Source organism: Aethalodelphis obliquidens, unplaced genomic scaffold (assembly GCF_003676395.1).
Source record: "Aethalodelphis obliquidens isolate GAN/ISIS:26980383/991018 unplaced genomic scaffold, ASM367639v1 scaffold20, whole genome shotgun sequence".
In the NCBI taxonomy this organism is placed as follows: Eukaryota; Metazoa; Chordata; class Mammalia; order Artiodactyla; family Delphinidae; genus Aethalodelphis; species Aethalodelphis obliquidens.
In genome coordinates this window covers 10,394,250-10,419,239 of record NW_020837964.1, presented here as the reverse complement: position 1 = coordinate 10,419,239, position 24,990 = coordinate 10,394,250, and the positions used below count along the sequence as shown (strand labels likewise).

General features: G+C 44.2%; 1 protein-coding gene across 1 annotated transcript in view; it reads right to left on the bottom strand.

Moving 5' to 3' along the window:
• ADAMTS18 (ADAM metallopeptidase with thrombospondin type 1 motif 18) overlaps window positions 1-24,475 on the bottom strand; it is a 156,202-nt gene extending 131,727 nt beyond the window's left edge. Inside the window, exons 1-3 of the mRNA XM_027119199.1 lie at window positions 24,386-24,475; window positions 24,202-24,292; window positions 20,982-21,298 (exon numbers count right to left, since the gene is read on the bottom strand). Of these exons, the coding sequence (XP_026975000.1) occupies window positions 20,982-21,298; window positions 24,202-24,292; window positions 24,386-24,475 (498 nt within the window). The remainder of the gene's footprint in view (window positions 1-20,981; window positions 21,299-24,201; window positions 24,293-24,385) is intronic.
• Between the last annotated feature and the right edge of the window lie 515 nt (window positions 24,476-24,990).

The following is a 24,990-nucleotide window of genomic DNA, read 5'->3' as shown; positions in this document are numbered from 1 at the left end:
TATAAAAACATACACACAATGTTATAATACATATTAAATATATGTATTAAATATACTGTATATTAAATTATATATATTAAATGTATTAATGTAGTATATATTAATTACTTTTCTGGCCTAAGGCAGGCAGGACTCAGCAAGGGCTAGACCCTCAGTACCAGGGTCAGGCAGCTTGAACTCTGCAGCTGGAGAAGCCACTGCTGGGCCAGGGCCTGGAGAAACCCTTCCCTCTGCCGACGGCTCCCGCCTCTCTGTGGGAGCCGCTGGCTTCAGGGAGTCATGCCGCCACCCACAGAAATGGGCTCAGATATCCACTGGAGCAGAAATACAATGGGGTAACTACATTTTATGATACATTAAATATGATTCTAAATCAGATACAATGGGTTTTTGAATCGTCACTGATCTGGATGACTTTGGCCACCGAACCCTCCGTAAGAGGGGAAACCTAATAAGAAAGGTAACATTAACTTTTAACGTCCTGACCATGAATCTTTTAATGCCAATTTTACTTTGGCTTCTAAATATGTTAATTAGTATAGCTAAGAAAGTTATAATGAAAACAAACTAGAAAGATGAGAGGAAATAAAGAGGTTTCCATTCAAAAGAGAGCAAACGTTAATTAAACTAGCAGGTTTGGACCAAGTATAATTAGAAGAAAATACATGTGTATATTCTGAAATTTTTCGAAACATGGTATCTTTCATTTATCATCAAGAGAAATATTTAATTCAACATCTGTACTTTAAATCTGATTGTCGCCATCAGATTGCACAATTCTCTACGTAAGCACGTAACGGTGAGGCGTCTCTGAGTCAAAGTTATCGACATGTCCACACCAGACAGTATCTAAATAAAAACTGGAGCTGTTCTCCAAGTACTACTTGGAATTTTAGCCAACTAGTCAATGAAAAGGGAATCTTTCCTGACTGTTTGCTTTCACTGTCCATGTTAGGAAACTTCAAGATAGGAGATGAATACACCTATCCGGTCCAATCCAGTAGCTGTTACCAGGCACTTGAAATGTAGCTGGTCTGAAATGAATGTGCAGTAACTGTAAAATGCACATTGGATTTTGAGGACCTGTGTGTAAAATATCTCATTAATAATTTTGGTATTGATTATGTTTTGAAATAACATTTTTGATATACTGGATTAAATAAAATATCAACACAAATCTCACCCATTTTTTTCCTTTCTTTTTAACGTGACTACTAGAAAATTTGTAATTACACGCGTTGGCTCGCATTATATTCTATCGACCAGCACTGTGCCGGAGCAAAGAGGAGATGGAATTCTATGCATCACAAAAAAGAAATAGAAGAATTCATGGGGTGAACAAAACCACTTCTGTTATCATCATTTCAAAAAAAAAATCCCTGCAGACTAAAGTTAGGTTGATTAAAATAAACATCTTCAAAGACACAAATGAATGGCGTATGAACGCGGAACCACGTAATGCATCGATAAGCATTCCTGCTTTACAGTAACGGTGCACGTGTCATCGTCCCAAGAAATCAATGAAAAGTGGTTTCAGAGTGTGAAGTCATCCTCTAAGCCAGCCATGGAGGCCCCATCTCCCTCCAGCTGCTCGCTGACAGGCACGTAACGTGCTCACTTGTACTGGCTGTTTGAAACCCTTGTGCAGTCATGGTTGGCGGACACGGAGAGGTGTGTGGTAAAAAGACAACTGGCAGATAAAGTAGTGGATCAACAAGCTAGATGATGCATCCAAGATGCACTGTAAGGAACAAATACTGACAATTCTAGAGGCCGTCAGACTCTGTGCAGTGGGCGTCACACCCAAGAAATGCCGATCACAAAACGCGTAGGCAAGCTGCCCATTGCGTTTACCCGTCGGCTACTCCATGCTGAATGCCTGGTTGCCGTAAGCTTATTTTCTCTGGGAGTCTAGGAGCTCTTCGTAGAAAGTGTCCAGAACTTGTTCATCCCTACCACAGTTAGGACTTTCATTTCAAAGGGAAAAAAGTTAAACTAGATTAATCCAAAAAATGGGGTGACGGTTTATGGTTCATACAAATGAAAAGGCCAACACACCTGAATTTCAGGCATAACTGGACGTCAAGGCTGTGATGATTCTACTATCATTACAGATGATAGTAAAGATGGCTGCAGCTCTGGACTTACATTCCATCCTCTCTGCTTCCCCCAGGTGTCCCAGAATTGATTTTATTGGCTCTGATCCTGTTACATGTTCACCCCTGAACCAATCACTGTAGTCAAGGATAGCTGATGTTCTGACTGGTCACTATGGAAAATAAGTCACCTCCACCCAATTCCAAGGCACAGGTAAGGAAGGTAGGTCCCCAAGGAAAACTTCAATGTTTTTACCAGAAGACTGGGGAAACAGATGCTGGGCAGACAAAAAATTATAGGTGGCCACTGCTCTCTCTCAATCTCCATTATCTAACCTGCATATGAAAGATACACAATTGATGAGTTTTTCCAATGAATGCATGCGTGCATAAGAAATATCCAATCCCTGATGTATGCCAAACATAGAAATGATGTATCTGTTTCTAAATTACCAGCATATTCATTACATACATTCACATAACAAATGTTAATAGAGTGTCTACTAGTGGCCAGGGATTATCCTAGCCACTGGAGACACAGCTGTGGAACAGCAGAGACAAAGCTCCAGTCTTCAAGGAACAGATATTTAAGAGCGGAAGGCAGCATATGCAAGGTAGTAAACAAGTCAGTCGGGTAGCATGCGTAAAGAGTAGGAACGAAAATAAAGTAAGATCAGGGGAGGGAGAGTAACCGGGTGTCAGGGAGGAACTTTCTGCAATGATGACGTTTGCACAGAGAACTGAAGTGTCAGAAGAAAACAGGTGAGTATCTGGGGGAGGAGCAAAGTGCAATCACAGGAGTGGGGGGCTCTGGGGATGTTCAAAGGCCCCCACTCCTGTGGCTGCCCTTTGCTCCTTCCGTAGATATCAGAAGGGCTGGGGTGGAGTTTACGATGGGAGAAGATATAGGACCTCAGGCCAAAGGAGCCAGATCACACAGGGCCTTGTAGACCATGGTGAGAAATCTGGGTTATATACTATGGGTAATGGAAAGCCATTAGCTGGTGGAGAAGAGGAAGGTGAAATCATCTGGCTACTTGGGAAAAACACCTCATAGGGACACAACGTAAGAGAATCATCAGATTGGAAGCTGCGGGGGGAATCCAGATTAGAGTGGCTTCGATCACAGTGGCGACAGTGAAGGTGGTAAGAAGTGGCTGGAATTGGGTATTGAATTGACCTGTGAGCAATGAAGTTTACACAGACGTGTGCATAAGATCACCTGGTATTTATATATCCTCATGGGCTAATGGGATCATTTGAATTGCCTGCCCATCGAATTAAAAATTAGTCTCATCACTTTATTTGTGCTCTCATGGTTCTTTAAACACACCTTAGCAATTATATTAATGTTGTTACACTGTCCTTATGTGTTTATATTCCCGTCCACAATACTCCCCACTCTCACGTTGGAATATCCTAAAATTTAAGAACCGTATTATCATTTTTGTATTTCCACAGTCTATGATAGGACTGAGGCACATAGTAAGCTGGGAATAAATGTTTTGGGTTAGAAGGATGAGTAGATGGGTGGGAAAGAGGAAGGAATAGAGAGAAAAGAAAGAAGAAATGTCAGCAATTTGTTACTGAGAACGAAGAATACAAGCCCCCAAGGGACCTTGACTTGGCTTCCCTGGTATATTTATAAAGAGGTTGAGTAATTTAAAGAATGTTGCAAATTACATAGGACCCATGTACTACTCACTCTTAGATGAAGGGTCTATTCAAAGAAGGGATGACAGAAATAGATTCAACGATCAGGTCAGCTGGTGAGTCTATGACTATGAGGGAATTAGGTTTCTTACCCAGCATTCCAATTAAAACAGAGCTCCGTACCTCTCCAAACACCTCCAAGTACCTCGCCTCTCCAAGTACTAAGAAGTTAATGTATACTAAGTTGCCCCACTCCATGCAGTAGATACAAAAATCGAATATACTTTTACAAGGTTCCTAGGGTTGAACACACGATCACAAAACATAGAGGACCTTCTCCTTTCATTCCCAGAACTGCCCACTGACCCCCGTCCTATAGATCAAGAGAACACACAGGGTATTTAACTCTTCTCTAAGCTCAGCTGCAAATCCAGAAACGGAATCCACATTTCTAACCTACATCCACATGGTCAGACTCCGTCCCGCACAAGAATACAAGAGTCAATTTTCTTATAAATATATCCCTGTGCCTTCAGAGATCCAGTTATTTTCAGCAGGCTGGATTGGCATACTGTGAAATTCAAAAGCAAATACACATCTTTCAATATACTTCCAGACGGTTTTCCTGCTGCCACCTAATCCACCTGCCAGTCCCCATATACCATCCCTCTCGATCTCCTGGGCTAAATTCCTCAAAAGCAGGTGAAGTACCTAAAATCATTATTCTTAATGGCATTGAGATCAACAACTATACACTGAAAAAAATAAACTTACGTGAATGCATTCTATTAAAGAGGCCAGTCTGTGATTGTGTTGTACCAACTGCTCTCAGCTGGGCACAAAGATGTCCCCAGGGAACACCTGGCCATGTCTGGAAACATTTTTGGACACAGCCAGGGGGGTGTTACCGGCATCCAGTGGGTAGAGGTCTGTCCTACCATGCACAGCAAACTCCCCTCCCCCCGCCTCAATGGCGTCAATGGTGCCCTGAGAAACCGTGGGCTACACATCACAATTTCCTCCGCAGTTGTAAACAGTGAAATCGCAGGAGGCTTTTGCTGCTTCTCCTTGGACCTACTGTCCCACGTGCCCCACGAGGCAGCATGAGGGGCTGATGGATGATCTCAGATGACCGTGATTCTGCAAAGGGAAGGGACCGTGTGCTTGAGCCAGCTACAGAGTAAGCACTCTAGACGTTTTCTGCATTTGTTTTTTTATTGCTACAGAACAAATTACCACATAGTTAGCAGCTTAAAAATAACCCTATTTATTAGCTCACAGTTCTGCAAGTCAGAAGTCCGGGCACAGTGTGACTGGGTTCTCTGCTCAGGGTTTCTGCCTGAGCCAGGCTGCATTCCTTTCTCTGGGAAAGAATCCACTTTCAAGTTCATTCAGATGGTTGGCACAGTTCAGTCCCTTCTAGTTATAGGACCAAGGCCCTGTTTCCTTGCTGGCCGTCAGCTAGAGGCCACCTGCATTCCTTGCCACGTGGCCCCCTCCACCTCCAAAGCCAGCAATGGAGAATCTTTCACATGTCAAATCCCCCTAGCTATGAAACTCTCTGCCTTTCCTGATTCTGTGTGATCACAGAATAGGTCAAACCTACCTGGACAATCTTCCTGTCTTAAGGTCAAGTGATGTGAAGCCTTCATTACATCTGCAAAATCCCTTCCCAGCAGCACCTAAATTAGCAGTTGATCGAATCACTGGGAGAAGGTGTGCATATACCAGAGGCTGGGAAGCTTGGGGGCCAATTTAGAATTCTACTCCCACAATTTTTATATGTTATCATTATCTCATTTAATTCTCAAGGTAACCCTTTTGAAACAGGAAGGAAGGGGGCAGGGCACAACCTCTAAAAGCATGACATAGCCCTTGAGGATACAACATAAATTGGTTAGAACCAACTAGTTAGAACCAACTAGGTTCAAGATGGCAGAAGTTTCGACTTCCAATTGAGCCTCATTATGTGCTCACTGTAATACATTAGCATATGCTAAAGGACACACCCACAGGCGCCATGACAGGTCCGAGGCTGACCATAAAAGGCCAAAAGTGGGCGTGGCCCAATTCCTGGAAATCTCTGCCTCTTCTTCAAGATAGTTGGAATAATCCTCCCACTCATTAGCCTATGAAATTACCCAGCCCATAAAAACTAACCGATCCGTATTTCGGGGACTCTCGCCCTCTCAGATGTCTCACACTCTGTCTGTGGAGTGTGTTTCTCCCAGGGCCGTTCTCGCCTCTTGAGATGGACAACATTCTGTCTACGGAATGTGTATCTCTCTAAATAAATCCACTTCTTACCTATGACTTTGCCTCACTGAATTCTTTCTGCAATTAGAGAAAGAACGGGAGCTTCATTAAGTCCTGAGACCAGGTGTGTGATCTCAATTAAAAGACAGTGGGTTCAAGTCCCAGTGTCGGTTTTGGCTGGGTTCAAGTCCCAACCTTAGGTGTACGGTTTCACTTTGAAGGTTGTTTTTGATTTTTTTTTTTTTTAATCTCTGCTTTACAGTCAGGGAAACTAGATTCTCAGATAATTTGATAATGTCCCAAAGCTGGGTGAAGGATACATGGGAACTCTCTATATTATCTTTGCAACTGTTTGTGAATCTAAAACTATTTCAAAATAAAATGTCTGGACTTCCCTGGTGGTGAAGCAGTTAAGAATCCGCCTGCCAATGCAGGGGACGTGGGTTTGAGCCCTGGTCCGGGAAGATCCCACATGCCGCGGAGCAACTAAGCCCGTGTGCCACAACTACTGAGCCCACACGCCACAACTACTGAAGCCCGCACACTGAGAGCCCGTGCTCCACAACAAGAGGAGCCACCACAATGAGAAGCCGGCGCACCACAACGAAGGGTAGCCCCGCTCGCTGCAACTAGAGAAAAGCCCATGCGCAGCAACAAAGAGCCAACGCAGCCAAAAATAAATTAATTAATTAAAAATAAAATGTCTTTAAAAAAAATAATTTCACCAAGATCACGTAACTCTTAAGTGAAAGAGATGAACTTCTAAAACTCCCATGCATTTTAACATACCATCCTGCCTTCTTAAGCTACTGCACAAGGCATTTCTAAGGTGACAGCATCTCTAAAGTCCCTGAGGACGTTTATCTAGAGCAGGGGTCCTCAAACTTGACTGCACATTAGAATCAACTGGGGAGTCTTTTAAAAACACAGATACCTGGGCCTCATCCTCATTCTGCTTTCATTGGCCTGGGGGAGGCTCTGGGCATCTACATTTTTTTAAAGCTCTCTAGGCTGAGACTCACTGATCTAGATATTATTTTATCGTAAATGACAGTGCTAAATATAATATATATAAATATATATAAATTAGACAGAAATTAGCATTTACTTTATGCACAAAAGAAATCTTTTAAAGGGACTGGAATTCATCTTACTTCAGTGCCTTTTACAGGAAAACAATGACTGTAAAACCTGAGATAAGACTAAGCCTTAGGAAAACGCATTAGCATATTTAAAGAGTGAGAACGCTTTTCAGTAACATTTTCTTTCAGCCACATCTCTGTGCTGCCTACAACAGACCTCAACTCGAGATCAAGGTAGAAATAAAAATTGCGTTCATTATTTATCGACAGAGAAATTCATCTGGGGTAACTCTTCATTCGCCTCCTCGAAGTGACAAAGGAAAATATGAAAGGGAGCTGAGGAATTGTAAAGTCACAGAATGAACCCACAGACACTCAAGCAGCACTCGGCTGTGGGAGAACTCAGTAAATAATGAGAGAGATAATCTCCTTTGACTAGCTTATCTCAATCCCTTTCAAGTGCCGGTTCTAAAGGAGGGTGTGCACATAGCCGGCTTCTAGTAAATTAGTGATGTGCACTTTATAATTTATATTAGAAAGCATGCCCCCTTGACTTGTGGTGGTAATAAGGGCAGATAAGATATTTCAAAGCTCAGTGGCATGAATAAGCAATCAAAAGAATTCAGCTGAACATGAAATCCTTCCATACATCAAAGGCATCCCTTCAGGAGAGGTGAGCGTGCAGTCCAGACAGAATACTCTCACCAGACTTGTATTATGGTATTTGAGTGTACGGGGCCCTGTAACTGGATAGAAAAACCGTGGGAACGCGCTTCCATGGGAATAACTTGATCTAACTGAGGAGGAACTCCTGGGTTTGTGGACAGAGATGTGCAGGAAAGCCAGGCAAATATTTTGGGTCAGGAGAGCCTTCATGTGCACTGTTAACATTAGGCCTGTTTATACTTGGACTTCAGGAATTACTCAGTACCATTTTCCCTTAAATTGTTTATTGTTGATGGTGGGAAACCATGCAATTTTACCAGCACACATGCTCCCCTGGAGAGAACTGGTTTTCTAAGCCACTGTCTTAGGCTCATGGAAAACAAAGAATGAAGTGAGTTCTCAGTAACTCTGCGTGTTATACAACCAAGGTGATAGTGATATTGGGTGGATAATGTCAGTCTCAGCAAGTCAATCTCTGGCCATAGCTTACAACCCATATGCGTTTGGCATCTCAGCTTTTCACAAAGTAGGTCTTTCTGTCTCTCTCTCTCATAAAATATAGAATTGCATGCAACTAAGAAGACCCATATACAGGGAGATCAGCTCAATGCTTTGTGACGACCTAGAGGGGTGGGATAGGGAGGGTGGGAGGGAGACGCAAGAGGGAGGGGATATGGGGATATATGTATACATACAGCTGATTCACTCTGTTGTAAAGCAGAAACTAACATGACATTGTAAAGCAATTATACTCCAATAAAGACGTTACAAAAATAACCCCCCCCCCCGCCCGCCACACACACAAAGAAGACTCATATATATGCATGCTCTTTCAGCAACAGCAAAAAAAAAACTGGAAACAAATATATTAACTGGAAGGGAATGATTACATATAGAGCAGTTAAAAGAATAAGATAGATGCTTACGTCGTGATAAGGAACTCCAAGTACACATTATTTTTAAGGACTTCTCCACCAAAAAAAAAGCGCTTCAGAAATAGTACTGGCTAACACAATTTATGTACATTCTAAGGGCACACACACAACAGAAAGAATCAACTCTGGCTTCAAAAAGAGCTTCAAACTGATAGGTAACTGGGGAGCTCTTGGCTTGCGGTACATGATCCCAGACCTCCTTCTGTGCGTTAATTCACACGCCAATACAGAAACCAAAATACGATTTAGTCTTGTTTGGACACACAGATGGTTTGACTGTGGCCCTGTGAGGCTTACTGACAGGTGAGAGAGCAAATGCAGCCCAGAGCCCCACCCACTTGTTCTCACGCATGATATAGGTTACAACTGCGGAGTTACTGCTCCGTAAGTCACAAGAGATACCCAGGCACCCAGTGAAACGTCTGAATCATGTCTGGAATTCGGGTGGTCCTGCATGCAGAAGGGCAAGATAGAAGAGAAAAGAGAGCTGAAAGACTGATAGAAAGAGGGCAGTGATTATGTCATTGGGTAGCTTGGGTCCAGCCTTGCTGAAAGCTAGTCATCTAGTACAAGGTGGGGGAGGGGAAGAAGGAAAGAGGAGGAAGGGGGGTGGGAGGAGAGGGAGGGGGAGGGGGAGAGGGGAGGGAAGGGAGAGGGGGAGGGAGGGGGAGGAGGGGGGAGCGGGGAGAGGGGGAGAGGGGGAGAGGGAGAGAGAGAGAGAGAGAGAGAGAGAGAGAGAGAGAGAAGAAAGTTTATCCCAGAGCCAAAAAATATATTTTCTTATGCTTAACCAAGTTCAAGGTGGAGTTGTTCTAATACTTGCCACTGAGAAGTCCTATAATATAGAAACAAGAACCATCTGTACACCTGGATTCACATTAGCCACCCCTACCTGCCCCCGCTTAGTACACACAGTGCCTAACGCTAGTCAGAGCATCAATGACCACACTTTTACAAGGTGTGATGCATTCCAAAAGCAAAAACAATTCTCCAAAAGCATGTTCCACTAGTCTTCTATCTCCCCGGAGAAGGTTCTTTGCGGACTTCTTTAGGACAATGATTCACAGGCCCCAGTGCCCCCGGAACCATCTGTGAAGCTTTTCTTTCCTTTATTCAAGTGGACACACAGGCTCTACCTAGTACCTACTGAATGTTCAGAAGCAGAGCCTAAATATATATAGTTTTTTCCCCTCCAAAGTGCCCAAGTCTTTTTCAAGCGTATGGGAAAAAAAAATTGCTACTTTAGACCTTGAATAGCAATATGCCGACTGGTGGTTAAATATCGTTAAGGCCTCCATCTGTGTCTTAGCTGAATCTTCCTCTCCACGGCGCCAGTTTTGTTTGTTTGTTTGTTTGTTTGTTTTTGCGATACGCGGGCCTCTCACTGTTGTGGCGTCTCCCGTTGCAGAGTACAGGCTCCGGACGCGCAGGCTCAGCGGCCATGGCTCACGGGCCCAGCCGCTCCGCGGCACGTGGGATCTTCCCGGACCGGGGCACGAACCGGTGTCCCCCGTATCGGTAGGCGGACTCTCAACCACTGCGCCACCAGGGAAGCCCATGGCGCCAGTTTTAGTAATTCAATACATGCTCAATCAATATAAACTGTTATTAATATCTAGACTACAACTTTACTGTCTGTGGGTGGTAAGGTGGATCGGCATTAGCCAATTCTGCTACGATAATACCAATTACTACTTGATATATTATCACACTATCAATGTTATTACTATGTGCCAGGCACTGTTTTTTAGCATTGTACACGGACCATTTTTGTTTCAATTAAGCATCCGTAAACCTGAGGGAGGAACTACAGTTATCCTCATCTGGCCAGTGAAGAAATTAAGCCCAGAGAGGGTAAGTAATCTGACCTGGGTCACACAGTAAAGCATTACACTACATTACCTGTAATTACACTACATTACCTGCAGTGTAGCATTACATTACACTGCCCTGCTTTATCTTATGCACCTTGATGCCCATCTTTATCGATTTCTTTGCTCCTTCCTCTTTGATTCTTTATCTTCCTCTCATTTTATGTCTTCACAGTTGATCAAGTAGTGGTTACCTTCCCCCACAAAACCCCCAGGACTCTCACCAGGACGATTGCCAACATCCAAGGGCTCATTTCCTGTTCTGACGAGCTCGAAAAGGCTCCAGGGCAGGAGCTTCAATTACCGTTTCCTTCCTAGACCCTCTCAGAGACCAAAGTCAAGAATAATCAAGGAACGACCATATGACACAGCAATTCCACTCCTGGGTCTATATCTGAAAGCAACAACAGTAATGCAAAAAGATACACGCACCCCCAGCACTCACAGCAGCATGATTTACAATTGCCAAGATACGGAAGCAACCTAAATGTACATCAACAGGTGAATGGATACACACACACACACACACACACACACACACACACACAATGGAATACTACTGAAAAAGAGTGAAATTGTGCCATTTGCAGCAACATGGATGGACGGTATTATGCTAAGTGAAGTAAGTCAGACAGAGAAGGACAAATACTGTATGGTATCACTTACACAGGGAATCTAAAAACTACAACAAACTAGTGAATATAACGGAAAGAAGTAAACTCTCACAGATACAGAGAACAAACTAGTGGTTACCGGTGGGGAGAGAAAAGGAGGAGGGGCAATATAAGGGTAGGAGAGTAAGAGGTACAAACTATTACATATAAAATAAGCTACAAGGATATCTTGTATAACATGGGGAATACAGCCAGTATTTTATAATAATTATAAATGGAGTATTTTATATATATATATTTTATAATAATTATAAATGGAGGATGACCCTTAAAAATCGTGCATCACTATAGTGAACATCTGTAACTTTATAATATTGTATACCAACTATAACTCAATAAAAAAACAAACAACAATGAAAAGAATAATCGAGGAGAGAGTTCATTCACAGCTCGTCACAATCCTGAGAGAGGGAGTTACCACTGCCCATTTCTCATCTCTTTACAGATGAGAAAACTGAGGTGCAGAGCCCAAGATTCACAATTCTGGCCTTTGGGGAGACTGAGCTTCAGTGGCCATCCTCTAACAGGCAGAGAGCATGGGGAGAAAGGATCAGCCTTTCACCCTCCCATGAAAGCACCCTTCAAATCAGCCTGGGGGTCCCGCTCTCTGGCAAGAACCCTGGTGGGTTTTTTTGTTTGTTTTTTGTTCAATGAAACCTAGATATGCTTTATTAGGATGAAAGAACTTTACATTTGTTTTAAATATCAAAGTAACACAAAGAAGTAGTTCAGTATACAACACCCTTCCTAGTCTTCACAGAGAAGCGAATTTTTCTAGAGAGACACTGGTACTCAGGAAACACGACACAGTCAAAGTATCTATAAAACTCACAAGATACTTTACACAGTTGCCAAAATGATGAATCTTGATCTTTTAGATTTTTCTTTGTAATTGTTTTTAAGAGTCTTTAGTGATTAAAAACAAAACTTAGGATTGGAGACTGAAAGCTAAGTTCAAAGGCATTTCCACGTTAGTATACATCATAAATTCCGTCATCAGAACACCTTGGCAATTTTTTTAAAAAAAGACTGCCTGGCATTTTGCTAAAAGTGTTGTTATGAGCAAATAATCATCTTCACACATCATGTCTGAAAGGAGCATACAGGAAAGAGGAAAAAAAAAAATCTTTTTACCCTTGATGAAACAAGGCATAACCTAAGAAAACATCTCTGATTTGGGTCAGCCTGTGTCCAAAAACTTGTAAATAGAACCCAGTCTAATCCTTAACCTCACGTGATCCTGTCAAGTGACCAAAAAGTGCCAAGGGGGTGTGTGTCACGCAGCAAACCTCTGCTGGTTAACGAGGCCCCACAAAGCAGGAGAGCCTGCGTTCTTTCTGCCTGTCTGGACTAAGGTCATTTAACTTCAGCCCTTTTATGAATGGAAATCTTTCTAAAGACTACCGGGCAGCCAGCGACCAGCACCAGACAACTCAACGGCGGAGCTTTCTGAGTCATAAAATACTTCTGAAAAACAAGGAGATCAAAGTGTTCCCCTACCGCCTATTGAAACCAACTGCTACCAAAGCTCCTTTCAGGGACCTAGGCTCTCCGGAGAACGGGTCCCTGCCGTCGGAGTCCGAAAAGGCCACCACTAAGAAAGAGACAATGGGGACATTAGGGCAGCCAGCCATGGAAGAGAAACACCACTTATGGTTTAATTGTTACAGACAAAGCAAAAGGAAAGGAAGGAAAACCAAGGGACAGAATTGGACGGTGCATCGGCCGTCAAGGCTGGAGGGATTTCGTGGTACATATTCCACTCTGAGCCCCTGATGGGATGCTGAGGCTGGATCCTAATCAGAGACTGAACAGAAGACGCCCAAGGAACAGCACAGCTCTCTACCACTCCCCCCAGCTGGGCCCCCTGCTGAGGGGATTAATCAGAGGCAAAGCACCCACGTATCACAGGTCTGGGCACAAATGCTACAGGGGTGGCATTTTTGCATGCCTCTTGCTCTGATCTTCACGTTGGAGCTGAGTGTCCAGAGTTTAAGCAAGAGGTGCGTTTTCCCAACTGGAAGACATACGCAGTGGCTGGATTCATCTGGTACCAATAAAGTACAAATAATCTCAGACCTAAGAATTGTTCTTTCGTGGTGAACCATGGAACCCTGGGCAAGTTGTGGACGGAAGCATGGCTTAAAAGAGGGGATGGGGAAGCAGTCGAATTAGTATCAAAATTCCCCCGCTTGGAGCTTCCCAAGGCACATTAGAAGGTGAGAAATGTATTAGAGCAAAGACATTTGCTTAATAAGAGTTTCCCGAATCTTATCGGCATATATGACCATGATACCACTTCTAGGGTCATAAAACCCTTTCATGGCTGGAATACCTCTGAGTTAGAAATCAATACATAATATCATAGTACCTCTTTGGGGAATTAGTGCTTTGGTGATTTTCTTGTCACTACCAGACTATGAAGAGAGGTTCCTTGAAAAAAAGTTTCCACAGTCAAATAAGTTAGGGAAACTTTTTAAACAGTTAAGCAAATGTCTTTAACACAGGACATTTCTGAGTTGTTAACACCCTAATCTAAAGCCATACTCCATGAACCCTTTGTTCCAGGGCTCTGCTGCATCACAGCCTGGTTCAAAATAAAATAGCATTTCTCAGTCTAACATCACCACTCCATTGCTCCCTTAGAATGAAATCCAGTGACACGAAATACAGCATCCACCTTGCCTGCAGCTTCTTCCACCCTGTGCCCTGAACAGTGCCTGACATAACAGAAGCCCATCGATACCTGAATGACAGTCATTCAATGTATCTTTCCGGTCAGTTCTCCAAATGTGACATTTCTACTAAGTTGCAGAAATGGGCTCAGTCTGTCAAACCAACAGCAATTAAGAAAAAAAAAAACTTGCCTCTATGTCCAATGTCTTAATCCAATGGTTCTCTAATGTTAATACATATTAGAATCACTTGGAGAATTAAAAATACGTACTCCTGGGCCCAGCCTCCCTGACCTTCTGTTGTATGTAGAGATATTGACATTTTCAACACCTCAAGTTAAGCTAATCCAGCTGACCACACTCTGAAAATTACTGTCTTCCTGAAAAAGGAATGCTGAGGTAGAAAAATTGGGGGCAAAAGGGTCTTTGAGATCTCCTAGTATGTAGGAAGAAAGACAAAGCATCCCAGACAACGAAATTAAGAAATACAGGTGAAAGTCATAAGAAGGCAGGTTGTATGTAGTTCAACATCAAGATGAAGGGTCTCCTGACAATGGCATAGGCTTCCTGGATGTAATGACAGTTTCATCAACATGGTGGTCAAGGAGATGCTGGGTATGGTCAAAAGAACGTGCACGGCAGAGAGTGATTAGATTGGGCTCATCTGCAACCCTGAGATTCTGGGACAAAGTTCTGCAAACCTACATAACCTTCACAGGGTGTAAGGCAGCCAGGCATAGGGGGCAGTGGTGAGCTGGAGAGAGCTTGTTCCTGTTGAAAGGCATCCAAAATATAAAAAATTTAAAAGCAGGGGCTTCCCTGGTGGCGCAGTGGTTGAGAGTCCGCCTGCCGATGCAGGGGACACGGGTTCGTGCCCCGGTCTGGGAAGATCCCACGTGCCGCGGAGCGGCTGGGCCCGTGAGCCATGGCCGCTGGGCCTGCGTGCCGGAGCCTGTGCTCCGCAGCGGGAGGGGCCGGAGGCCCGCATACAGCAAACAAACAAACAAACAAACAAAAACTTAAAAGCTTTTGCACAGCAAAGGATACCATAAACAAGACGAAAAGACAACCCTCAGAATGGGAGAAAATATTTGCAAACAAAGCAACTGACAAAGGATTAATCTCCAAAATATACAAGCAGCTCATGCAGCTCAATGTCAAAAAAACAAACAACCCAATCCCAAAATGGGCAGAAGACCTCAACAGACCTTTCTCCAAAGAAGACACACAGATGGCCAACAAACACATGAAAAGATGTTCAACATCATTAATCATTAGAGAAATGCACATCAAAACTACAATGAGGTATCATCTCACACTGGTCAGAATGGCCATCATCAAAAAATCTACAAACAATAAATGCTGGAGAGGGTGTGGAGAAAAGGGAACTGTTGGTGGGAATGTAAATTGACACAGCCACTATGGAGAACAGTATGGAGGTTCCTTAAAAAACTAAAAATAGAACTACCATACGACCCAGCAATCCCACTACTGGGCATATACCCTGAGAAAACCATAATTCAAAAAGACACGTGCAACCCCAATGTTCATAGCAGCACTATTTACAGTAGCCAGGTCACGGAGGCAACCTAAATGTCTGTCAACAGAGGAATGGATAAAGAAGACGTGGTGCATATATACATGGAATATTACTCAGCCATAAAAAGGAACGAAATCGGGTCATGTGTAGAGACGTGGATGGATCTAGAGACTGTCATACAGAGTGAAGTCAGAAAGAGAAAAACAAATGTTGTATAATAATGCATATATGTGGAATCTAGAAAAATCTTATAGATGACCTAATTTGCCAAGCAGAAATAGAGACACAGACGTAGAGAACAAATGTACAGATACCAAGGGGGAAAGGAGACGGGTGGGAGGAACTGGGAGATTGGGCTTGACACATGTACACTATTGATACTATGTATAAAATAGACAACTGATGGGAACATACTGTAGAGCACAGGGAACTCTACTTAATGCACGGTGGTGTCCTAAATTGGAGGAAAATCCAAAAGGGACGGGATATATGTATACGTATGGCTGATTCATTTCGCTGTGCAGTAGAAGCTAACGTAACATTGTAAAGCAACTATACTCCAAAAATATTTTAAAGGACACCCCCTCCAGACATAACGGTAGGCAGATTCACTCGTGGAAGTTTGCAACTCCTGTTTAATGGATTATTCCAAGTAAATAACTGCCTACTTAACTCCTGAATAAAATGAGACCCATCGTGTGTGGGGGGTACATTTTAAGAGACTATTTCGAGTATAGTTTAATTCTGAATTACTGAATTCCCTGCTGGAGAAATCCTAACGGGAATATGTATGTATGCAAATATATTTCACTATTAGAACCCCTCCACCCTCTCTCGCTCGCTCTTGGAGTTTCCCTAGCAAGTCAAGTTAATGGTTAGCTTTCCTGTCAGTACTCTTATTATCTAAAGGGGACTTCTCACTTTTTTAATACACACTGATGCACACTAGGAAATTGCTAGAACCTTGAAAGTCACTCTGATGCCAGTTGCCAGCCCCCGTCTCGGGGAAACACCAACGGAGACACTTCAGGTGAAAGAAGATTCATCTCAGTCTCCTTCACCTCATGTCAGTTTCTGTATTCGTGCCAGAAGAGTCGTTTATCTCTTCCGGCTTGTGAACTCTGACACGCGTATAAGAGACCTGCCCGTCCGCCAAGCATGTTAGAGACCTGCCCATCTCCTGAAGCCTTGAATTATTCTATTCTGAATGCATTACAGCACTTGCTAATTCACTTCAGGAACCCCCTGTCTGACCAAAGAAGGTGAGCAGTGTTCATGGGTTCTGGGTAGCTAGAAGGAAAAATTCTTCCTCCTGGAGTGATGATTTTCCTCCATCCCCATCTCTCAATGGGCCTAGAGAAGAGATTCTTCAATGTGGAGCCTCAAGTGATTTCCCAGAGTTCACTATTGCCATTCAACAGTGTTTCATATGCAGGTCAATGCATCGTTAGAGATGCAAAGCCATGATATCAAAGATGCTAAGTTGGCAAAGGTGTTTTTGCTCAGAAGCCTTGTTTCTCTTCACAAAGAAAGGAAAAAGCACCACAGTTTGGGCTGAAAACATATACAGGAGTCCTCTACTTTCGCAAGTTTGCTTTATGTCACTTTACTTTTATGAAAAACCCAATTAGCACCTGGTTTTTGCTAACCAAAAGAAATACGAAGAGGATTTTCGTTTTTATGGAAAAAAAACCAAAGGAAAATAGCGATCAGCGTGGTCAGTGTTTGTTGGTTGGTTTTGCAGCTAACCCTTATACAGGCAGCGCTCACCCTAAGCAGGGAGAGCGGCACCGCCCAGCTCCTTCCCCGGGAACTGCACTAAGCATCTCTGCATCAAGCCACTGTAGCTCTGAACTACGTCTGTAAGCACTTGTGCTTTATGTCCATTTATTTTGTGCATTCATTGCCAAGATGTGTCCTAAGGTAATTGCTTCTTTGCTTTTGTCATTTTGGCTTACGAAAGACTTCATAGGGACACTCTACTTTCAGATAACAGGGAAAACCTGTATAATACTTCTTGTCCATATATGATATCACAAAAGAGGGTATACAAGTGGCCAGTAGGCATAAGAAAGGATACTCAACTTCATTAACCATCAGAACAATGCAAACCAAACCCACTGTGTGATACTGCTTCACATCCATCAATGGGAGTGGCAGAAATGGGAAAGACAGACAACAGCCAAGTGTTGATGAGAATGTGGAGCAACTGGAACTCTTGTCCACTGCTGATGGCCGTGTAAATCAGTGCAACCACTCTGAAAAGCCGTTTGGCTGAATCTAGGAAAAGAGCGGTAAGTGCAGTTTCTGGGGAAGGAGCTGGGCGGTGCCGCTCTCCCTGCTTAGGGTGAGCGCTGCCTGTATAAGGGTTCGCTGCAAAACCAACCAACGAACACTGACCACGCTGCTCGCTATTTTGCTTTAGGGAAAACATATATATTAACCTATGACCCAGCAACTTCAGTCTTTGGTATGTTTCCAACAGAATGTGTCCATAAGCTCACCCAAAGGCATAGACGAGAATGTTTAGTATTCCTCCTCCTAACAGCCCCAAACTGGAAACAATTTAAATGCCACCAACAATTAGATGGAAACAATGTAGAATATTCATACAGAGGAATTATTGTATGACCGTCTCTTAGGTAAAAAATTTTTAAATAGGCGAACTTAAGCTATGTGACAAATTAGGACAGTGCTTACTTCTGGTGGACAGTCACTGGAAGGGGATGTGGGGTAGGGGTCTTCTGGGACACTGGTAATGTCCTGTTTGATCTGGTTGTGGGTTACAGCACTGTGAACTTTGTAAAAATTCATTAGGCTGTACTCCACGATTTTTGCATTTTTCTGTACATACATTTTTGCACTTTTCTGTATACACATTATACCTCAATAGAAGTTACAGGCGTTAATACTGAGCAGTGTCTCAGCTGCTCATTTGTGGCTCTGTCCTCTTCCTTGTTTTATTTTTCTTATTGTTTGATTGAGGATGGCTGTGTCTGTATTTTGCTGCTGTTCGGCAGGGACTTGGGGAGGTGGGTAATGCAACGGGGATAAGCTTGATCCTCTCCCTACCCCATGCCCCATGGGCCCAAACAATTGGATAATTGGACTCAGATGCCTAGAGATGGCCGTGGTCTTAGAACTAATTTCACATGGCTCAGGAGAGGAAACTGAGGCCTACAGAACTAAAGTTAATTAAGTATATGTGGCTGGCTTGTTGAAAAGTAGGAACAGATTGTGAGTTTCATGATTTCAATTTATAACAGCCTTATAAAAAAGAATGAAATGCTATTTGCAGCAACATGGATGGCCCTAGAGATGATCATACTAAGTGAAGTAAGTCAGACAGAGAAAGACAAATATCATATGATTTTGCTTATATGTGGAATCTAAAAAAATGATACAAATGAACTTATTTACAAACAAGAAACAGACTCACGGACTTTGAAAACAAACTTATGGTTACCAAAGTGTAAACGTGTGGGGGAGGGATAAATTAGCAGTTTGGGATTAACATATACACATTACTATATATAAAATAGATAATCAACAAGGACCTACTGTATAGCACAGGGAACCCTACTCAATATTCAGTAATAACCTATATGAGAAAAGAATCTGAAAAAGAATGCATATATGTGTACGTATATGTATAACTCAGTCACTTTGCTGTACACCTGAAACTAACACAACATTGTAAATCAACTACAGTCCAATATAAAATAAAAATTGAATTTAAAAGATAAAAACAAACAAAAATCAGATAGGTACGCAAAGAAAAAAAATTATATCGGCCTTATACACGGGCAGATGTGGTTGCCAATGACTTCTTTCACCTTCAGCCCAAAGATGGAACTTTTAAATTTGCCTCATTCTTTGTGTTAAGTGGTCATTCTCTGTTCAAAAGTGAATCTCCTTCTGAGGAGAAACAACCTAACATCTATGAATATGGGATAACTGGTCAGATTTCCTATCACTCACAGAAAGTGGAATAGTGAGCTCATTAACCACGGGGAGACTAAGCGCCTTCCAAGAGCTGCTGTAGCACTTTCCATGTAGGAAGTCACTTTATCCCCACGGTGCTGTAAACCCTCTTGTTATTCCCATTGTAGAGAGAGAGACACTAAGACACAGAGAGATTCATAACTTGCCCAAGGTCCTACTAGTAAGGGCTGCTATGAAAGATGAACTTGGACAGACTACTCTTCACCACTGGGTTATCTGGAATGGGATAGTTTAAGCCACTGTGATGGAGGGCCTAACCTCCTTCTGAAGACATAAGGATACTGGAATAGATAGAAGAGAGGGAAAAGAGGGGGACGTTCCCAAACAAGCAGTAGACTCATGACAACCAAACCAACCAAACAACAAAAACAAGATATATTCACGTGTGTGTGGGCTGCCTAGGTGTGTGTAACTATCTTAGAACATATAGGTCACTAGCAAGCCACATTGCTCATTTAAACAGATCCAGCTTAGCCAGGAATCGTTAAATCTTTGCTTCACTCTGTAGTTTAAAGACCATACGAAAAAATATCGTAACTCTGGTTGTGATAAAAGATTTTAACTACATGTCAAGTCACAATATGAAAACAAAAAAGTTAAATAATAAAGTTTCAGCTAGCCAAGAACACGGGAGTCTTCATTCACCAGCGCCTGAGCCCCTCTCTCTTGCTCAGTCACGATGCATCACGTACATCACACTAACTACATCCTCAGCTGGGCTTTCTCACATTTTCCTTCTTCTAGCCATGCCAGAGCATGACCATGGTGTGTCTGAACACACACAAACTCTTCTGTCAGTTACAGACACGTCTCAATTGCAACACAAGATGAAATCGACCCAGATCACCATTTATTGTCTCACAGATGACTGAATCCTGAGACAAGCATCATTTATACCAATATTCTTGATCTCGAGCCCAACAGCTGAGGATTACACAAGAGGAAATAACACTCGTCCCAAATCTTTTTAAGTGTCCTGCCTTCCTGGATGCCACACGTAATCCCACCAGCCCCTGAACACACCACATCACACTCAGAAAGGACGCCTTATGTGAGCAGGACGACATGAACAGATTAGTTGAAAGAAAACAAGAGGCCTCCCTTCCACAGGGAAGGTTGGGCTTCCCAGGGCGGTGAACACACTTTTGCATTAAATACGGTTTTCCCTGTTTCAAAGCACTGTGGAGGCACGCAGCTTGTTAGATTTATATAAAGCCTGGTCTCTCAAGACTTTCCAAAGCGAATGGCATCCATCACATTAATTTCCTTGGGGGATCGTCTCAAACATGGAAAATGAAGAGGCTCAGACCATTAAACATCAAAAGAACGTTCTAAATGGTAATTAAAGTTCTTTTAGATAGATTTTCTTTTTCTGGGAGCAGATTAGATTAATTCAATTGAGAATATTATACGTATCAAAGCTGACAGTGTGAATGTGTGGAGTTGGCTGCAAGAGCACTTAGGATTGCAGACATCTGTTCATTCCAGTTATACAAAACACAGGAAAGAGGGAGTAGGGGGTGCTTACCAAGCCGGCACATGTAGACACAGCGACGGAGGACAAGCTGTCGTTTCTGATAAATCCCTGATAGAAACATCTTGGCACCACGGGTTCCCGAGTCTCTGAAGCACCATCTTTTCCAAGTACCTGGACAATAAAGTGACTGCTCAAGATTGCCGAGGGCTTAAGTTCTAAGTGTAGTTCCTGTCCAAATGCTGAAAATCGGTAATGCAGGGAGCTGCTGGCACTCTGCGCCGACCGCTTTTTCCTGCCGCTGTGCAAAATGTCGTGTGAAACATATGACCCGCCCGAGTCCACTTCTACCGGCGTGACAAAGACGTAATCTGCAATGGGAAAGGTTTCGCTGTCAGCACCCACGGCCCGCAGTGCCCGAGGGTCCCTTTCCAAAAGGCTGGCAAAGAGCAACACACAGCTGAAAGATACTTGTTCTATTGCCTCACACCTAAACTACCTATAATTCAGAGCAGCTCATGACGAGGAGAATTGTGTGATCTTGACAATTAGCTCTGCCACAGCAATTCCTACAGAAACTATAAGTCAGGCACCATCTTGTAGAATGTCAAGAATGTTTCTGGAAAATGCCACAACTCTCATGGTCTGCAGAGAGAGATGGACTTTTTACATATTAGTCATAGAGTCATCCATACGTAAAAACTGATTTGGGGGAGACAGTATTAATAACTATAAAAACCACAAAGCCAAGAAAGGAACACTTTTTTCCAAGATGATACCTTTGTGCTTAAACTACATTGGGAGCATTGGGGTGGGGGGGACAGAGTTTAAATTTCAAATGTAACTCACAGCACTGAGTAACTTGAGATGAATTCTCAGGTAATTAACAAGTAACTGTAGTTTTATGTTTCCAATATTAATTATACGTGATAATAAAACTCCAGCACTTGTATCACTCAGCGTTTTACAAACGAGCTTTCCCTGGGACAATTCCATTTAATTGTAAGCATAAAATAGAGTGGATACATAAAAATGCCTCGAAATTGTCAGAACTTCCCACTACAGTCTGTTGCTGAAAATTGCTCAGACATGTTGGTGGGGGCGTGTCAGATCAGGGGACACCTGGAAAGACGTGTTTAAAAATACCTTCACTGTTGCTCCCTAGAGCAGCGCTAATTACTGCTTGTCCCAGAGAAGAGAAGTTAAACAACAATTTGCTGCTTGAAAAAACGAGGCTAGCAAACTGTTTTCTATCACACGACATTGAAACTGAAAAGTATCATCCCACAAGATGATCTGGAATATGCCCTCTGCGCATTAAAAAACGCTCTGTATTTCCACTTTCTAGGCACAGAATGGGAAACTAATTTGGACCGTGTTTAGAAAGATTCTGAATAACCAAGAGGCATGTTTGAGTCACTTGGGTCCTTGGTTACTGGAGGAGGAAAAGCAAGAGGAATTTCCCTTTTCCCGAAATAGTCAACAACCGGAAAAAAGAAAAAAAAAAGAAAAAAAAAAAACAAGAAGAGAAAAGAAAGAAAAAAAGCTAAGGAATGAACAGAAGCCCTGTAGCTAGCAGGGATCAACGAGTGATATCCTAATTGGTCCTACATTAAAAAAAAAATCCCAATATGACAATAATTTTCAACTGTTCTGTGTATGAACCATCTGTTACTCATATTGCTTGAGAAATTCATTCTTACAAGGTTCTTGCCGTTCTCCCCCATTTTCTTCTTCACTCCTTTAACTAGAAATACTACCTAATTGACATGCATATTAAAAAGCAATTGAAAAAAATGTTTTTCTCTTAACCTTAAAAAAATTGAGTGGGATATACATGATTTCTCTTCTCTTTAAAATTGCTACTCTGCCGTTTTCCTGGTATGTGGCTTTTGATTAAACACAGCTTTTTCTTAGGGACAAACCACCTTCTCCCTCCCCCATACTAAAACCTAATTGTGAAAAGCATCCCTGACATGTGCTCAGACACAGTCTCTGTAAGTTGATTCTTACCTCCTTGACCAAAGCCATCTGAAACTCTGCCTGCTCTTAGCTGGGAGAACACGCAGAAGCCTTATCCAGCCAGCGGTCTGCAGAATCAGCCTGCAAAGCCCCCCACCCAGACACCTGCTACTAGTTTGTTTCCAAGGGGAGAATGAACAAGCAAGCTGATGGTAATATTCAATCCTTGATGGGAAGAGGGGCAGTCAGGGCCCCTGTAGTGAGTGATCTGATTAATCGGCTCAGGGGCTACCTAAAGATGAGGTCCTTACAGGTGGTAGCTGGAATGGAGAGGACCTCCAGCCATTTGGCCCTGATGAAACAATGAGGGGTTGTTTTAGAAACTGCAGCCAGCTTTTCTGGTTGGACAAAAGGCGAATTTCTCAAGGGCAAATTCCTGGCTCTCCCCTGTCCCCTCACTCACCCACTCCCTGGCGGCACAGCCTTTCTCCATGACTCTGCCATCCCCCCTCTCCCCAGTATGATCCCTGGTCCCCTGAGAGGAGGAGATAACCCTGCAAGACTAAAAACTGATAAAACCGCAGCTAGACATCAAGGTCTTGCTATAGAAACCTTGGATCAGGAATCAGCTGTTCTCCAGTAGCCCATGGGAACAATGGAAACAAGGATTTTCCTTCCAGGTGCCAGGGAGAAGTTAATAAATGACAGAAGTAAAGAGTGTTCTGGAAGTCTGAAGCGAGGGAACTTCAAAGGAGATAAAGCAAACCCCCCCGCCCCCCCACCAGAGGCTACCTGCTTTCCTCTCTCTAAAAGTGATCTTTGGGAATCAATGATACGAGAGAAGAGAAAAGGGAGAAAGAAGGAAGGAAAGGGAGAAAGGGGACTGAAGGGGGGGAAGGAAGATGGGGGAGGAAAGAAGATGGGGGAAGAAGGGGGCATGTCCTTTCCCGGAAGAGGAAGGAGGTGAGGACGGTGCCCTTTGATACCAGCTACCTAGTCAATATCCACTCACTTTCTAATTTCTCACCACAGCACGGATTTTTTTTTTTTAAACCAGCCGTCTGTGAACGAGGGAAAGTATTGTTTTCTCATTTATGTGACTTGCAGCTTGAGGCACTGATTCTTCCGATAAGTTCAGAGTCCGGGCCACATCCCCCTCTCCAAACAGGAACCGTTTCCAGGACGCGCGCACACCTGCCACGTGGGGGGGAGGGGTGGCCTCGTCTGCCCTTTCTCTCTTTGGGGGGAAGGAAAGGACAAAGTGCCTGGAGAAGCCCTTCTGCGGGGTGGGGGCGGGGGGGCGAATACGAACCGTGGTTTAATCCGCTGCCGCCGCCGCCTCGGCTGTCACTGGCTAAGGCTGCGGCGACCGACGCACAGCAAAGGCAGCAGAGCTGGAGCGCCTGCAAGAGAAAAGGTGACAACGTGCGTGAGGGGCGCGGCGGGGCTGGGGTCCCCGGCCACCCGCCATCGGCGCCTCCCCGCCGGGCACCTGCCTTGGCCACGCGCCCCCGTCCCGCCGGCCCCCACGGCGGGCCCGAGCGGGCGGCGGGGAGGGCGCACGCGAGCAGGAGGGCGCACTCCATGGTCAGGTGCGGGCGCGGCGGCTGCGGGCGGCGCACATCCTCCCCGCCGCCCCGGAGCGCGGCGCTCCAGGTGCGGCGCCAGGTGGGAGCCGCCGCCGCTCACATCGCGGGCCGGGAGCGCCGGGCCTCCCCGGCTCCGGCAGCTCGCGCGCCCTCCCTCCCACCGGCGCCGGCCTGCACAGCGCCGCCTGCGGCTCCTGGAGGCGGCACGGGGGAGCCCCGGACCAGGGCTGGCGCGCGCCTCCGAGCGCAGACGGCCGGGGGACTCTGTTCGCGCCTGCCCTCCCGTCCGTGCGTCTGTCTGTGTCGGGGTGAGCGTCTGAGGCTCCCGGGGCCAGCAGAGCCAGCTGGCTCCCCCAGCGCGCCGGAGCCGAGCGCCCGCCTCTCCACCGCACGGTGATTGGCGACCAGCGGCTCCCGGGCCCGTCCGAGCCCCCGGGCTGGTGCAAGGGCGTGGGATTCCCCGCTCCCGCTCCGAGGGAGGGGGCGCACGGGGAGGGGAGGCTGGGGGAGAG